At 39.8% G+C, this 17351-nt stretch overlaps 1 protein-coding gene and 1 long non-coding RNA gene across 5 annotated transcripts; both read left to right on the top strand.

Annotated features, from left to right (window-relative positions):
* The first annotated feature begins 267 nt into the window (after nucleotides 1-267).
* Nucleotides 268-15141, top strand: herpud2 (HERPUD family member 2). Of its 4 annotated transcripts, XM_047599167.1 has the most exons (10): nucleotides 268-376; nucleotides 1855-2032; nucleotides 2139-2240; nucleotides 6218-6295; nucleotides 9963-10064; nucleotides 10589-10752; nucleotides 11684-11809; nucleotides 13085-13417; nucleotides 13622-13733; nucleotides 14332-15141. In XM_047599167.1, the coding sequence occupies exons 5-10, from the start codon at nucleotides 9978-9980 to the stop codon at nucleotides 14509-14511; spliced, it is 1002 nt and encodes a 333-aa protein (XP_047455123.1). In that variant the 5' UTR covers nucleotides 268-376; nucleotides 1855-2032; nucleotides 2139-2240; nucleotides 6218-6295; nucleotides 9963-9977; the 3' UTR covers nucleotides 14512-15141. The 4 variants fall into 4 exon arrangements, with proteins under 4 accessions (XP_047455123.1, XP_047455120.1, XP_047455121.1 ...); XM_047599164.1 differs by having other exon boundaries at nucleotides 1855-2240; XM_047599165.1 differs by having other exon boundaries at nucleotides 1855-2240; nucleotides 9966-10064.
* LOC125016594 lies at nucleotides 7131-8516 on the top strand. Its single transcript, XR_007113710.1, has 2 exons — nucleotides 7131-7946; nucleotides 8186-8516. It is a non-coding gene; the product is annotated as an uncharacterized LOC125016594 (long non-coding RNA).
* Nucleotides 15142-17351: the final 2210 nt, after the last annotated feature.

The following is a 17351-nucleotide window of genomic DNA, read 5'->3' on the forward strand; positions in this document are numbered from 1 at the left end:
GTGCAGCTGGATAGAATATGAAATAAAAGAAGTTTTGTAGCGTTCACTATGGTAGTTGAGCTGAACCATTCTGCTGGAGAATAAGCTCCTCTGACCCTCTGATGTTTAGTGTAGTGGATGGGATGGATTGTCCTCAATCGAGTGTGTGTGTGTGTGTGTGTGTGTGTGTGTGTGTGTATGTGTGTATGTGTGTGCGCGCGCGCGTGTCTGTGCGTGTGCGTGTGTGTGTGTGTTAATGTGCGCGCGTGTGTGTTTCCCTGATCAGCTGTTTTGAACAGGATGGTGACGTGTATCCGGTCTGACACCCGACATTACAACAACAAGGCAGGCTAGCCGAACGGGTAAGACGAGACGACGCTACCAGAAGACTTAACAGGTACATAACATGAGAACATTCTCAGTGTAGATAGCCTGGCTCTAGTTTACACAATTAGGCGGCTACACGTGTTGTCACGTCGAGAACTGTTCCCTAGTTTCACCGAATTGCTAGCTAACCGCAGCGAAGCTACCATTAGCCGAGAGCTAACCGTGTTTCCATGGCTTCCTGACGAGGGTCCAAATAAAAAGCAGAGCTACTGGAGTGGCCACCCTCATAACGCTAGTTTCTAGGGTGTAAGTGGATTTGTGTGATTCACTATTAACCGATGTATATAGCCAAATTAACAAATGGGTCAGCAGGACTTGTAATGGTGTATAGTTAGTGAGTTGTTTTGACAGTTTACTGTAAATAAAATGGCAGGTGTCGGGGAGTGTGAAGCGAAACTTTCGACCCCACCTCCGCAGCAGTTACTTTATCGTTAAATACAGAAGTATATCAAATTTCCTAGATCACTTAACTATATATATGTCAGTTTAGTGCGCCAGTATTTCTCAGCTGTGTTAATGTCAACAATTAATAAATCTGTAATCTGTTATCGAAAATAGCAATTAATTGATCTTAATCACACCTGTTGACTGTGTAGCCACAGCCTCATGTATAAATGTATATTTCCCTCTGCTGCAATAAAGAGCAATAAATAAACCATCATGAGATGTTTCTTACTTTTTGACAGCAGCAAAAATTAGGAACCACTCAACATAGTATATATGTTTGGAAAATAGCACCATATTATTTGAGAAAGCTGATGTAATTATTAATGGAGATCACCAACTGCCTGTATTAGTTCGTTTATTAGTACTGTGTTTAAGTTCCTGTTTTATAAAGGCATGCTTTGTCAGAACCTGTATGCCAGCCATTGAACATTGTATTTGTAATTATGATGGGAAAGCCGAACTATAAATAATAAACGATACAGTTTAACAGCAGCACAAACTGCAACAAGATTACTCAAATAATGACCACCTGCCTAATACCATGTAGGTCCCCCTTTTGCCTTCAAAACAACTATGACCTGGTGAAGACATGGACTCTTCACTAGATCCTTTAATTCCTGCAAATTGCAAGTTCTACCCTCTATAGATCAGACTTTTGTGTCCAGCACGTCCCTCAGATGCTCAACCGCATTAAGATCTGGGAAATTTGAAGACCAAGTCAACACCTTGAGCTTGTTGTTGTGATCGTCAAACTATTCCTAACCATTTTGGTTCTGCTGAAAACTGGCATTGTAGTCAAGGAATACTGTTTTCATGAAAATGTATACACATACCTTATATATCCCACCTACTGACCCATGACAACATAATAATATTGTATTAGGTTAACAAATAAGCAGAATTTTATCATTTCAACTGTAAAATATAGCTGAAATCACTCATGAGCCCACCAAAACTATGAAAATCATGGTTGCAAAAATAATTAATAGAAATATTTGAAATTAATGTAAATCTAAAAAGATTCTTCTCTCTTTCCTCTAGAAAGCCTAACAACGTTGACTTGAAGAATTCTCACTGATATAGTTGGAAACCACCGACAGATCTACAGATGAAGCAGATGTTGTAGAGGGGGAAACCACTCCCCTACCCACAACAGTGTCTGTTTTAGGTTTTGTGCAGAGGCCAGAATGGAGAGAATTTGATTGTACTTTCTCCTCAGGTGAGTCCTGAGCTGTGACACTAAAGGTTTTTCAGAGCCCACTCTACTAGTAATATGAACCATGGACTCTGGGACAGTTGATACTCCTGTAACCCTGGTCATTAAGGCCCCCAACCAGAAATATGAAGACCATACGATCAACTGCTTCCTCAACTGGACTGTGGAGAGGCTGAAGAGTCACATCTCGAAGGTGTACCCCAGCAAGCCGGTAAGAAGCACTTTGTTCATCAGCTTAGTATATGAATGAAGTTTTCAATTTTTAGAGCAGTAGATATGCAGTCTACACAAATGGATTATTCCCCCACCCCAGGCAAACAAGCCTAGAAATAAATGAGAGACAAAGAAATGACTCCAGATCCTTCAAAACCAATGAGAGACAGTAAGAGTATTTGAAGATCATACTTAAGCCAAACTGTATAAATACTGCAGTGGGTTATTTTTTTCATAGTTTAATTAAGTAGTTTATCAAAATGTAGCGATAAAGGTCCCAACAAATAACTTCTGTAGATGAAGAAAATAAGATGTTTGATCCAGAAGTAAATGAAAAGTTAGGGCAGTCTTATCCTGGCAACACAATACTTGTTTGGCAAAGAACTTGAACCATTAGACCTTTTGTATTCTTTATTTTTAATTTATCAAAGTACTGATTTGCCATGGAATTCAGTGAACAAGCACTGAATTTAACATCAGCAGTTATTTCTCCTATAAGGTTATGTATTGATTGATTACTGAAAATTACAACTGGACTAGATAGACTTATTTTGTCTTTGAGTAGAATATATTAAAAGACAAATTCAGGGCTGAAACTCATTATTATTATCTATTATTTACCATTTATTTTGTCTAGTAATTTTCTATGCTGTATCAGATGCACCAGGCACCTAACACAACTTCATAGAGCCCAGGTTGAGGTTGTTTTATTAATCCACCTGTCTATTATCCAAACATGCTTGATTAACTGCAATCTAGAAAACAAATGTTTCCTTGAAAATGTGTAACATAAAATAAAAATAAAATATGTACAGAGCTATTCCTCGGGATAAATAAGGTATCAATGGTATGCCAAATGAAATATCTCCCCGAAAATAATTTACATTTTAACATGGCCTTTAGCATCGATATTAAACACGGCATTAGTTTGATAACCATTTAGAGAAAAAAGATGAAATACTCTATAAATCTATCTAAATCACGATAGATTATAAAGTGTGATGTACCCTTCAAGGAGCACAAAGGCCGCTTCCAGCTTGAGTCAATGTCAGCTACAATAGAGTTTGATATAAATTTATATTTAGATTAAATATATGATAATATTTGTCCTTGCATGGGATCTGTGGTTTGAAACCAGACACTCGTTTGCCAGTTCATTAGGGATACTTATTGGACATTTACATATTATTCTAATGCCCCAGTCCTGCACTAAATCTTAGCTTCATGGAGGTGTTGTATTGTATTGAGTTGAGTCATGTTTCTATTATCATCACATTTAAGTGGTGGGCTGGGCTAAATAACAGAAACTCGTTTGTTTGTTTTTCAATCCAGTTTAACATCACCACAATCTACATCAGGCATGTCAAACATACGGCCCGCGGGCCGGACCCGGCCCGTTGGGTCATTTAATCTGGCCCGGCATAAATTTCTGAGTATGGCAAAAAAAGAAGCGAGTCTCTAGCTAATTTCTATTAAAAGTTGTGATTTTTTAAAATAAATACAAACCAAATGCTCCCTCCGGCCGCTAGAGGGCAGTAAATGTGTAAAAGCGGTCACGTCAAGCATGCGGCACTGACACGAGTTAGTCACAGGAAATAAACATTCGCCACGTGATGTGTCCAAGTAAAAATAAACCGGCAATCTTGCTTCACCATTCACCACTACTAAACAAGTTATCGGTCAACACACCCTTCCCAAAATGGCACTGTCAAAAAAAAAAAGAAGAGTGGACACGGAGTGCAGAGTTTTCCAGGAGAAATGGACCGAGAAGTATTTATTCACAGAAGTGAATGCAAAACCAGTGTGCTTGGTATGTAATCAGCAAGTTGCAGTGTTCAAAGAGTTTAATATTCGGCGCCACTCATCATAAAGACAAGTATGTCATATTAAAGACAATTAATATTGTGCAGTATATTCTCAACTTCAGTAGGCCCAGCATAGTAGTTTGATCTGATGTAGTCTAATCTTATTGCCCATGCACTGCTATAACTTTTTTATTTTATTTTATTTTGTATTTCTTTTTTTATTTATTTCAAAGCAGTATAACAATTAAGGCGAAAATATATTTTTTATAGCTCCCACTTGAGTTTGTTTAGTGTGGTGAGTTGGTTCAGGTGTAAAACTGCATTCACTCAACTGTTAAAATAAACCAGCTGTGAACACATTCACGGCCAAACATGAAAAATCTTTTTTTTCCCATTGTTTTTGAATAAATGTGTTGTGCTTAGAAAAGATCCCTTGTCATCCGTGATTATAATATGTAGGGTAGGCTACAAATGTAGGCTGAATGATAAAGCATAGTACTGAAAAACAAAGCTAAATATTTGGAGTTGACATTCTTTTACTGATCCGGCCCACCTGAGAACAGAAAGTCTGGATCCGGCCCCAGAGCCAAACTGAGTTTGACATGCCTGCTCTACATAGTCCAAGATAATAATACTACTACTGTTCTGATTCTGTTTTAACATAAACTAAATATAAAAATAGTCATAAATCTAACCTTAGGAGGCCTGATTGACACCTCATACTTCAGTTTCCTATAAAGCAACACGTTGTCGCAACTGGAAGTGATTTAATTCAGAATGATGTTTATACTATGAATTAGCTCCGAGGACTACTGTGGGCTGGTCTTCACAGAGAGGGAGCTGGCAGGTTTGCCCATATTTTGGGTTAATTTGAAGTGTGGGGCCCAGGTCTGCTTGCAGACTCTTTGCTGTATCAGCCAAACTCTCTTACTGGTGTGTCTGAAGGAGCTGCATTTTTAACATCTGTATTAATTCACAGTAAAGAAAAGGCTAAGAAAGCTGGTAGGGCGCCTTGATGAATGAGTATGTAATTCACACTGGTATTAACACTGGTAGTCTTTTGTTTTTTGGGGTGTTTTAATAATAAAAATAAATAAATAAATAATATAAAAAGGATGAATGTTCTGAATGTCTAAAATGCCCTTATGCCATATTAGAGTAAAATTGTAGTGTCCAGATGTGCAGGACCGTTGAGACCTGTCCACTAGCGATGTGCATATCGATCCGATCTAGATGTGCGTTTTTAGAATTAATCTTCAGATCAAGATATCGATACCAAGTCTGCTTTCACAAGAAATACTTAAACAAGTAATACTTTTATGACACAGAATCTGTAATCAGTTCTAAAAAAGTAAAACATGTGACAAAGAGGGATTGCAGGGAAATGTAATGGTAAATGGTCTTGCTCTTATATAGCGCTTTTCTACCTACTCAAAGGTACTAAAAGCGCTTTTACAGTCAGAGACACATCCACCCATTTGCTCACACAAGCACACACACATTCACACACCAGTGCCAGTTGCACTGGGAGCAACTGGGGGTTCAGTATCTTGCTCTTGCTTTTCCTCTACGATGGAAGCCCTTTAATTCAGAGAGGCAGGAAATATCCAGGTATATAGTGAAAATACATCCCAGGCATATACAAGTAGATCATGTCAACACACAGTTTTTTCTTAATAAAAATATATAAATATAAAAAGATAGAGAATTTAGAATGTGACCTTTGTTGTCGAAGTTCAAGTTCTGTTAAGTTCTAACCTGAAGACCACTGTCTGGTCCAAAAAGAATTATTGAAGTCCAAGCGCCTGTTCTTATTTTCATTTTAATGTGATTTGCTCAGATTTTCTGTTGACTTGTTGATTTGCACAGATTGTCTTTAACTGCTCTGATTAAAGAGAAGTATCTCAAGTAGACATCTAAAAGTATTGATACTGGTATCAGGACATTATCCTTAGTGGTATCCAAAGGTCTGATTGTTAAACACTGACTTGAATTTTCCATTATAGTAAACAAAAACAACAAATTATTATGACCACAATTATTTTTATAAAAGCAATAATAGGGGAGAACATCCGAGGGACTGACTACATTTTACAGGCACTGTAAATAAATCAATAGAGCCCTCACTGTCATTCCTAAGGCTCACCAAATGATGCTGTTTGTGTTGTAGCTGTCCAAAGACCAGCGGCTGGTGTACTCAGGGAGGCTCCTTCAAGATCACTTGCAGCTCAGAGATGTGCTCAGAAAGGTAAAGGCAACTGTAGCAGCTATTTATTGACTGAATAACACTTTTTTTCAGCAATTTGTCCAAATACATTTATCCATTTCTGCAAGTAAAATAATATTGTAAAAGTTAACGTAGTGCTTGCTGGATAGTTAGTTAAAATTTAATTTGATTAATATACTAAATGGCACTAACAGTGTGGTTACTTAAAGAAGCAGAGAAAGCAGATGTTTAAAGGTTCCGTATTGTGCAAAATTGACTTTCTAAAGGTTTTCCAACAACAACTTAGACTTAGACAGACTTAATGATCCACGAGGGAAATTACTTTGTTACCATAGCTTTGATGCAAATAAAAGTAAACACTTACAAAACAATAAGGAAAATAAATAAAATAAAATAAGATAAAATAAAATGATATTAAGTTAAAGTAAAATAAAAATGAGCAGTGTAATCAAAATGTACAGAATTAGCATTATGAAAATATACAAAAGTAGTTGGCAAAATAGTGTCCAAGGTGATGTGATGCATAGCAAAGGTGGTGTGGATCATGTCGTCATGGTGTTTCTCGTCAATGGTGTTTCCTTATTGGCTCAGGGAGGGATTTAAATTCAAACAGAGTGTGTCTGCCCGTAGAGTCCCAAAGCTGGGCACAGACGCAATGCCGTCCCATCAACCAGGTTTCCAAAGCTCCTCTCAAGACACACTCCCTCCGGGTCCCATCATGCGCACACAGTCCATCCATCTTGCTGCCGAAGACCTCGCGCTCCCTGTGAGGACAGATGGCACCGCCAACCCAAAACACCTTCTCCACTCCACCACCACCAACTCCAGCTTGGCATCCAAAATACTTCTTCTGAAGTTTAGCGGGAATCCCAGGCCTTACTCTGGGCAGCTCAGAAGACAGCGCTAGCAGCGCTAGCAGCTAATAGCAGGAATTCACCAACAGACACAACGGCCACTCCACCAAACTCCACAGTCAACGACCAATGACACAGCCAAAAAACAAAAAAGTCCAGAAAAAACTAAACATCACAAAAAGACAAAAAAGACCAAAAACCATTTGATTGGTTCAAGGCACAGAAAAACAACAAGTCAGACAAAAAAAAGACCATCAACACCCTAAGAATAACCTAAAAAGGCTATTCTTTGTGGATCTACTGGCGACATGCAATCATTCTTTCAGGTGCATTTTGTAAAAATAAATAAATAAATAATAATAAATGGCCTCGAAGGTGAAAAAATATTGTCACTCACTTGCTTGCTCCACTTTTTAGTGAATGTGTGCACAAACAGGTGCCTCTGAGATTTTTCCCTTTGTGACCTCATGCAGGGAAATAACCACTCCCTCCAGTATTGGATACTGCCTTTGACCTATTCCCCAGATAGATGAGCCCACTCTCTAAAATTACAGAGCGGGCACCATTTTTTCTGCTCGCCAACCTTCACGGTAAAGGCACGAGCAAAGCACGGCCATTGCTCTGTTGTTGGTTGCATCAACGAGCACAGAAGTCTATTTTACTCCCTTTATCTGAGCCTCTGAAGACCCAGTAGATCGATTTTATTTTTGCTGGAAATGTACCAACTAAACTTCCCCAAGTTTTGCATGTGTACACCCAGCATTTCACAGATGACTGATTTCTAAACATGGGTCCATACAAAGCAGACTACTCAACAAGTAAGTGTAAAATTCTTTTAATTTTCAATCAGAGCATGTGTTGAACTTGTTGTTCTAGGTATTACTCTTGCATATTAAAAAGCATTTCAAAACCAAAACGTTAAAAATTATGAATGAATAAATAAATTAGAGCCAAGTACCAAGATGTATTTAGGACATTTTTAGTGTTTTGTAAAAAAAAAAAAAAAAAAAAGTAATAAAAGTAAACGAAATCTTTGCACTTGTGTTTCATGAAACAGGGTATATGACATGATGGACCTCATATTTGAAAAAGTCTTCGTGGACCCTACACCATGCAAAAAGCACTGTTGGCCATCCCTGTCAGGAAACTATGCGGATGCATAGGACCCAGACCAAGATTCTGCACGCCAGGAAGCCCCAGCACCAGCTCATAAAACTCTGATAGGCCAGTTACCTGTAACAATTAAAAGCGGTGGACACAATATTAAGTATTGCGGAGGTTTATAATCGGTGTGTATCACACCTTTTCAATGTACATTGCCTGGTAGGTTAGCCCTTTGTTTAAATTGTGACTCTTCTTTTTGCTCTGTAAATAAATACTTGAAAGTGTCTATGGAAATGACTCCAACATTTGTTTATGGAAACTAAAAAAACTGCACAAAAAGGCAAATTCAGTATATTAATAGGTTCTATGCTTAGATTTGTCATGTGTTACTAGAGTTTCATAATTATGCCTGTTGAAGCAAAGCAAGATATCAGAACATTTTTGATTTTATTCAGAGTAGGGCATTTTATAAAGCACAGTATACTAGTGTATTCTTCTCAGCTGCAAAGGACCATAGTTGGCTCTGTATATATGGCAGACATTCTGCAGGGAGTAGACATTGAGGCAGACAGGCTGAAACCCAGGATGGTCAGCCATACATGACAGCTCTTAGTTGACCTCCTGCAGCCATCTGGTGACCTACAGTGAATGACAAACAGAAAATGTCATCGTAATTTGTAAGTTTAACCAGTAGCCCAATTAGACAAATTAGTTTTCAGTTTAGCAGTGAGATTGCTACCTGTGGTATCACCAGACAGCAAATATTCTCAGCTTCTGTGACATGGTTGTGCAGTTTCTAACTAAGAAAGTGTATAGCTTGTTCTATCCATAACAATTACCCTTACAGTTATCCGAAGCTAGCATTAGCTAAATGCTAGTAAATGTAACAACACATAGGAACATACTAAGTAACATATTCAGACACAGTATTTTTAACTAACCATTCAGAAATGTCCTGCTGCAGCCACAGAGTCTGAACTTCTTCAGGAACCTCTCCTTGTGTGTCAGATTCTGGTTAAAATTGTCAAGGTTGAACGACTCCACCAGTTGTAGTCATAAATCCACCATAAACATTAGGGCAACACGGTAATGCCAGCGAAAGCTGCATTCCCTCCCCAAGAGGGGCGTGGAATGGGCGCGGACAAACACAGCTTATTAGAGCAACTTTTTGACTGGCTGAAATTCAGGACCAAGGCTGAATTTGGGGTACTAAATGTTAAAAACAATGATGTTGGACCTCTAACAACTATAAGAAATTGTTTAAAATATGTATAATATGGGACCTTTACCTGAAATAGGACCGTTAATCATTATATAGAACACTAAATTAGAACTTGTTAAAGTTGTTGTACATGTTTTAATACAATGGAGAAATTAAGATGAGCTTGTAGTAACATGGTGTAAAGGTTTAGTCCTATAGTAGAATATTAAACTTGGGATGCATTTCAGTCCAAGTTGAATTTTTATTTTTAAAGCATACTTGTTCAATCTATGTGTGCATGTCTCTGGGTGTCCATCTTTGCCAGGACTGAAACAGGCCGCCTAGTGAACAATAGCTCATCTGATGTGTGTTATCAACAAAGGGTGAGCATTGTGTCTGAGTTCTAGTCATTTCCCCACTAATCCTTCCCTTCCCTTTGTGCTTTGCCTTGTCTCTCTGCCATGCTGCTGCCTTCACGTCCTCCTCCTCTTCACCTTCCTTCCACATTGACGGCCTTGCTGACCCACAGCAGGATGAATACCACATGATGCATCTCGTTTGTAATTCTCATAGTCCTCCAGGCTCACCCATGCCTCGGAGTCCCTCCAGCTCTTCTGCTTCTGACTCCAGCGTGAGTAGACCAAAACACTTTCTTCTGTATAAAACTACTTGTCAATGTTGTACTGTACAAAGAAACAGATTGATCATTAACGTTATATTAAATTGAGATCACGTTTCTCTGACTTCCAGTGAAGAAAACTGTTTGATTTGTCTTGAATTTTCAGTGATCTGATCACAAGTTGAAAATATTTTAGTTGAGTTATTTTGAAGACCCGCTGTTCAGATTATACTTTAGATCTTGGAAGCTTCCAGTTATTATAGAGTAATAGAGTAATGTCACTGCTGCAAACAGAGTGCACCTTTGCAAGTCGCCTGAGATAGGATCGCTCAAATATGTCTTCAATGCATTCTCTGGGTGTGTACACACCTGTACTATGAGCTGGCCACTTGTGATTGGATTACCCAAAAAATTAGATCGGAGCAGGGCTTTTTTTTCTGCGTCATGCTGCTGTTGTCCTAGAACGGGATTGTTTTGTTTTCAGTGTATTGGTAAGTTATTGATTGGTCTTAACTGGTGTTCATATCTCCTCACAGAGTTTGGATGGTGCCGGTTCCACCTCACCTACCACAACACCAAATCAGGACAGTCAGCTAGCCTCTGCCTCTTCATCCTCTGTCCCAGGAAGTTATGATGGGCTGAGGTATCGCGGTGATTTCCCTCAGCATAATCCTCAAAGTGCCACTGGTGTCCCTCAGTGGTAAGCATATCTCCACACCACAGTATGATTTACACTGTAGCTCCGTACTATTTTGTTCAAGCTGGGCTTAGTTGACTTTAGTACAACCAGAGGGTAAGACAAGATGAAAAGCCTCCACGAAAAGGAAAGAGAATGCTTTGTTGGAAGTACTATGAGCTTTTCCAAGTTGGCCATTATTAGCAAAGCAGCTAACAACATATAACAACATATTACGTGTACTTTGCAAATCTAAAAAATACATAGCACGCATAGCAACAAACAGAAGTGGAGCTTTGGACTACACTTGATGTATGCAGCAGTCATCTTGGATTTAAGAGGATTGTGTTTGTGAGGTTTTTCTGATGCCTCATGTCTGAATATCCAATTTGTAGAAGCATTCCAGTGGAAATTTCCTTCTAGGAACTCACAAATTCTGCTTTCCCAGTCCAAATGGAATGTACTATAAGTAAATAATGAACTAATTACCAACAGGTGCGCTATGTGGCTACCTGCCTATCTGTCTGTCTGCCGGTCTGTTTCTGTCTATCTGTCTAACCCATCTAACCCTATGGCACACATGTCAAACTCAAGGCCTGTTCAATGGCAGCACACATGGCAAACAGAAAATTACACTAAAATATAAATGACAGCAACACTACAGCTAAACACCAATCTGTTAACAATTTGGACTAGATAAAAGGTATAAAAGGTAAGGTAAGTATATATTGATCTGTGCTAAAAAACAGATTGGAAGAGATTGTTGAAGGTGCTGCTTGTGGTCAAGATTTGTGGTGGTGGTGTATTACACTAAAAGCAGAACTGTGAAGTAAAGTTTCAGGTCAGTAATTCTTGCACTACAGTTAGTTGAAGCACTCTAAAGACAGATGAACAATTTCTGTGTATGTATATGTTGGCTAATTCATTCATAATTAACCACATCTTCCTTTTACAGGCCAGATGCAGCCCAGGTCCCTTTACAAGGTGGCCTCCCAGCCAACGTGCCACCCCACCCCATGTACATGCCCATGCAGATGCTGTGGTGGCAGCAGATGTATGCACGCCACTACTACATGCAATAGTAAGTGAGAGAAGGTCACGGCTGGTTCCTGCTGCCATGTTATGATACCTAATACTAGTGATGCTTCACATTAGACTACATTTAATGTACTCACTGTGGTGGTCTCCTGCTAGTCTATGATGCCAGAACCCTGACTTTAAACTTTAGCATGGTAAAAATAATCTTTGGCTTGAAAATAATAATTGGCATTTTGAAAAATGAGGGAACCAGTTTGGCTGGAGCTCCCCAACCTCCAGTAAGTCTGCTATTCTCTTTTGCTGTTATTCATGTGGGACCTTGCAGCGTTACAATTTTATGCTTTATAAGGGCCAACATGGTCTGATACAGGTGCACATAGCTTAGCTAGCTAAAATAAGTAGTTTTCTAGTATTGTTGGGGTGAGTTGGTCCTTATGAAGCATACAATAAAATTTAACGCCGCAGGATCCTAGATGAATAACAGCAAAAGAGAATAACGGACTCCAAGCGAACTGTCAGATTTTGCTACCGCTGTTCTTTCCTGTGGCTGTGTCTATTATAGTTTTGTCTATTCGCACTAATGTCACGCTGTTAAAAATCAGTTTTTCTGTTTTACACAATATTGCAGGGGGAGCAAGTTCAACAATGCCCCATCAAATTATGCTCCCTTACTCAGTGCATTCATATGAAGTCAGTAGCCACCCCACTACACCCTAGAAAGTGTAATTCATCTCAGCATGTATTGATATGACTGTGTTGACATAAGTGTGAAGTAAGCCCAGGCATGTATGTGGTACAGCAAATGCTAGATGTTCACTCCATAATAGGGCAAGATGGGGACATCTAACTCCAAAGTATGACAAAGTCACCGCTCATCAGCATTTCAGATATCGTATTGCTTACTACACACTGTGTGACATCAGTTTTGAGAGACAGAAGTAGAATTTAAAAGTCCAGTATGCTAAATCACGTACATCACAACATAACAGCATAGCTTAAGTTTAAGTCCTGAACTGTCCTGCTTGCACTTCAACTCTACCCTCCACGCCAAAATCCGAAATAAGTTGACACTGAAAAAAAAATTGAAACTGAACAAAAAAAAAAACATCTATACATCGAAAAACAGTGAAACTGAGGCTACAATACCAAATATTATTTTCAATGCCAAATTCTTTTTTCAGTGACAAAGATTTAATTCAGAGTTCTGGCCCCACACTAGTCCACCTATCATAAATGTTTTGTTTGTTTGTTCTTATCTACTTGTAAAACCTCCTAAAGACCTGTTTTTCTGTCACTTCTTCTTACTTCCCATTTTCAGCCAAGCAGCAGTAGCTGCCTCTCAGCCTACCAGCACCTCCCCTCTTACTCCTCCCTCCTCCTCACCCCATCAGCCCGCCCCACCCAACGAAGCTGTGCAGCCACCACTGGGGCCAAACCCGGCCCCCAACCCCTTACCAGAGAACCAGCCGGCCAACCCCATCCAGATGAATGCGCAGGGTGGGGCGGTGTTAAACGAGGATGACCTGAACCGTGATTGGCTGGACTGGCTGTACACGCTGTCTCGTGCCGGCGTCCTGCTCAGCATCGTCTACTTCTACTCGTCTTTTAGCCGCTTCATTATGTTGGCCGGAGCCATGTTGCTCGTCTACCTGTGAGTAACTGCTGCAGAACACATAAAAAGTACTTCAGAGAATTTTGAACTTTCCATTTGTGTTCAAATGTTTCAACACTTGATTGACTTTTTGAAATGCCAGTAAACTTGATTTATTTTAGTAAATAAGGTTTATATTGTACCCCAAGAATTTCAGGGTAATAATCTTAAATGCAAGTGTAAGAGTATGCTTATGCTCTTTAGGCACCAGGCTGGTTGGTTTCCCTTCAGGCCAGAGCAGCAGAACCTCAGAGGAGGAGAAAGGCCTGGGGTTCCTCGGGAGGAAGCAGAGCAACACCAGGATATACAGGAAATGGTCAGTTGAACAATGTCTTTCCAATGCTCTACTTTTCTGTCTCTCTTACAGGCGTTAAATTTGGCATACACTTTTTGCAAATACAATCTAAGACTGACAGATGACATGATAAAAACTGTCTACGTCATGTCTAATACATGGTGGATGGAAAAATGCAAAGACTTAACCTTAATTCTGCAATGTACTGCTTATATACTTTATACTCTCGCAGTATAAAACTGTGCCAGAAATACCTATTCTCACCTGTTAAAGTATAATTATATGCATATACAGTTCATACTGGTTACAAAAGAACCTGCAATTGCCATTTCTGTGCACAATTTTCCTCTTTGCCACTGTCTTTATATCAGATATGGATAGTCATTACCTAGTTTCAGGGTTCTTGACAAAAGTACTGCCAAGATTTCTTGTCTGAATAAAGCTTTGGGTCCCCACTATTTTCAGCGTCTCCCAGTGTAATAACCCCACTGACCACAACATCTGGATCACTTAAATATGTGTCCTTATATACAAGTAGTCACGTAGCCTAAAATAATTAGGTTTTTTTAATATCAGACACTTCTCTGACCACGATTGTCTCCGCTCACCTGTGTTCCAGGAACGTCTGATGGACGAAGGAGTGGAAGACGATGACAGCGGTGAGGAAGGAGGTGGAGGATCAGAGGCTCAGGCTGCAGCTCTCCTCCCTGAGCCAAGTTTTCTCACCACTGCATGGTCCTTCATCAGCACCTTCTTCACCTCACTCATCCCAGAGGGACGACCCCACCAGGCCAACTAGGTAGACCACGTGCCTCTTAAATAGCCTTCTTGCTCCTGCCAGCAGGTACCATGCTACAGATTCCCACCTTCATCTTTACTGCCCCAAATTCCCAATTCACCCAAAAGCATCTTCACATACTGTACATCCATGCGGTCAATACCCCCCATTTTGCCCCCAGGCCTGACAGTCAGCAACAGATGCCCTACCTGCTGCCAACAAATGAAATGTAAGAGCAGCGTGTCAGTACAGAGAGAACGAGAAGATGTGAATTTAGACAAGAAATGTTGTCATAACAGAATAATGTTTCAGCAATGAAAGTTTTTGGTGATGATGGCGAGACGTGGAAGGAGTTGTCTTCCATTTTGAGCAGCAGTGATAAGGCCGTGCTTATCATACTTTTTAGACAAGTGACTTGACCCAAAAAAAAAACAAAGAGGAGCCTCCCTAAAGGAGAGGGAGAAGTACATCCTCAACAAACCATCCCTAAAGACATTTTCACGTATGCACTCAGTGTGCATAGAGACATTGCAGCTACTGAAGCACATTGTTTTCCCACTTTGTGTATTTGACATTTACACATTTAAGTATATGCATCTTTATTCCTGAATATATGCTTTTTTTAAAAATAAAAATCGTACTGCAGTTTGACTTGTCTAATGTGGCTTACTTCCTGTACTTCACTCTGTAGTATCTTAAATGTCCTGCAGGTGGCAGCATCCACACACAAATGTTCCAGATATTTTGCAGTTTAAACATTTTGATGACACAGTTATATGTTTCCTAATTTTTGTGTTCAGTTGTAAACATCCATCCATTTTTAAAACATTAATAATGCATATATTACCAAACACATGTTACACAATAATTTGCAAGAGGAACATGAAAATATGTTAAACAACAATGTGGGTCAAATTCAAATAGAAGAATAAGCAAATATAAAATGCAGCTTTGAGTTCTCAAAGTTTCTAGTGAAAGCTGAAGCTTTGAAATCACAAGAAAATATGTATGAAACTTCAGATGGTAAACTTTGTCAAGATCTGTATACTTTGGTCTGGCATAACATTATGCCAAAAGCTAATATTGTGTAGGTCCCCTTGTGCTTCCAAAACAGTTCAGACTCATCAGAGAATGTACATGGCTCTTCTGAGGGTGTCCTGTCCTGTGGTGTCTGACACCAGAATGTTGTTAGTGGGGTCCTGGGTTGAGGGGAGGGCCATCAAGTATCTGTAAGATCATCATTCCACAGATACTTGATCAGTTTGGATCTAGTGAATTTGGAGGAGAGGTCAGCTCCTTGTGCTTGTCCATTTAAATTTAAATTGTTTTTGTGTGTGTCTGTGTCAGGCTGCATCCTGCTAGTGTCATTTCTATGGGATGGGGGTGTCTGGTCTGGTCTAGGTGAGAGGTACATGTCTAAGTAATGTTCACATGAATACCTGGTCCATCGAATCCCGAACTGAGCGGCCTTTCCTGCCTGCCACTGGTGATACCTTCACTTTTCCTCTTGGGTCTCGAGGAGGCTGATGTCGGTGGCCTAGAATGAATTAGTGTTGTAGCAGACATTTTTGCTGTCACAGTAGGGAAAGCAAAGATGTATTAGTGATGGCTCAGTTCTAGTGAGCATTCCAGTAAGCAGTGAATAAAGCCTGCAAACACAGAAGCAGGACATCACTTCCACCGCAGGCGTGCATCCCCACGCATCACCAAGGCATTACAGCACCTCGCCGACCACACAGCAAATTGAGAAGAGTTGAGTTCTTGATGTTAAACTAGACATACACTGGTAGAGTTAATTATACTCTGGGTAGAGTTAATCCATTATAATTAACTCTCAGTCCATAAATAGTTGTTGTCAAAACTGAGTGTAAAAAGAAAGTGTCACTAAATCAAACCTCTAGTAGTAAATTTTTAAATATTAACTCCGAATGTCTTACTCTAAACTCTGATCCTGTATTTAGCACCTCAAGTGTTAATGCCCCCTAATGATGCTAATGGTTCGGAGTTGCTAGCTAGCGTGCTAAAGTGGTGCTAACACTACATACATACATTGTGCCTTAGTGCATGTTCTAATATTTGTGGTGCAAGTTTGAAATTAAATGTTTTCATAAAACGTGATAAGATGATGCTAATGGTTCAGAGTTGCTAGTTGGCGTGCTAAAGTGGTGCTAACGCTACACTGTCCTTACTGTTGCATGTTCTAATATTTGTGGTGCAAGTTTGAAAAGAAATGTTTTTGAACTGCATGACTACGTTTTTATTTTAGTAAAGTTAATTATCCAAGTATTTTTTGTAGGATTATATAAGAATTATATTGACACCTTTTAAGTGTTATGGAGTAACGCTTGTGTAGTTAAGAAATAGTCCTCTAGAGAGTTAATTGCTAACACTACATAAAAGTGTTAAAAAAGCTAACACTGGTAAGCTGCAGCCTCAGACCTGAATGAACTGACTGACACTGTGACATCTTACATCAGTTTTTGTGAGGACGTGTGTGCAGTTCCCTCATGCCTCAAACGCTCCGCCATCATCCTGGTCCCCAAGAAGTCCCCTATCACAGGAGTAAATGACTACAGACCAGTCGCCTGTGGTCATGAAATCCTTTGAACGACTGGTGTTGACCCACCTGAAGGACATCACTGACCCCCTGCAAGACCCCCTGCAGTTTGCTTAAAGGACAAACAGATCAGTGGATGATGCAGTCAACATGGCTCTGCACTACATCCTGCACCACCTAGACTCTGCAGGGACCTACGCACAGGTTTTGTTTGTGGACTTCAGCTCGGCGTTCAACATCATCGTCCCTGAGCTTCTCCACCACAAGTTGTCCCAGCTCACTGTGCCCCCTTCTACCTGTCAGT

The sequence above is a fragment of the Mugil cephalus genome, chromosome 11, assembly GCF_022458985.1.
Source record: "Mugil cephalus isolate CIBA_MC_2020 chromosome 11, CIBA_Mcephalus_1.1, whole genome shotgun sequence".
Classification (NCBI taxonomy): domain Eukaryota; kingdom Metazoa; phylum Chordata; class Actinopteri; order Mugiliformes; family Mugilidae; genus Mugil; species Mugil cephalus.

Excerpts from the sequence above, each read along its gene's own strand:
- herpud2 (XM_047599164.1), top strand. The coding sequence starts at position 2,094 with ATGGACTCTGGGACAGTTGATACTCCTGTAACCCTGGTCATTAAGGCC. Across the intron at positions 10,753-11,683 it reads GCCACTGGTGTCCCTCAGTG|GCCAGATGCAGCCCAGGTCC; the intron begins GTAAGCATATCT and ends TTCCTTTTACAG. Across the intron at positions 13,734-14,331 it reads ACCAGGATATACAGGAAATG|GAACGTCTGATGGACGAAGG; the intron begins GTCAGTTGAACA and ends CCTGTGTTCCAG.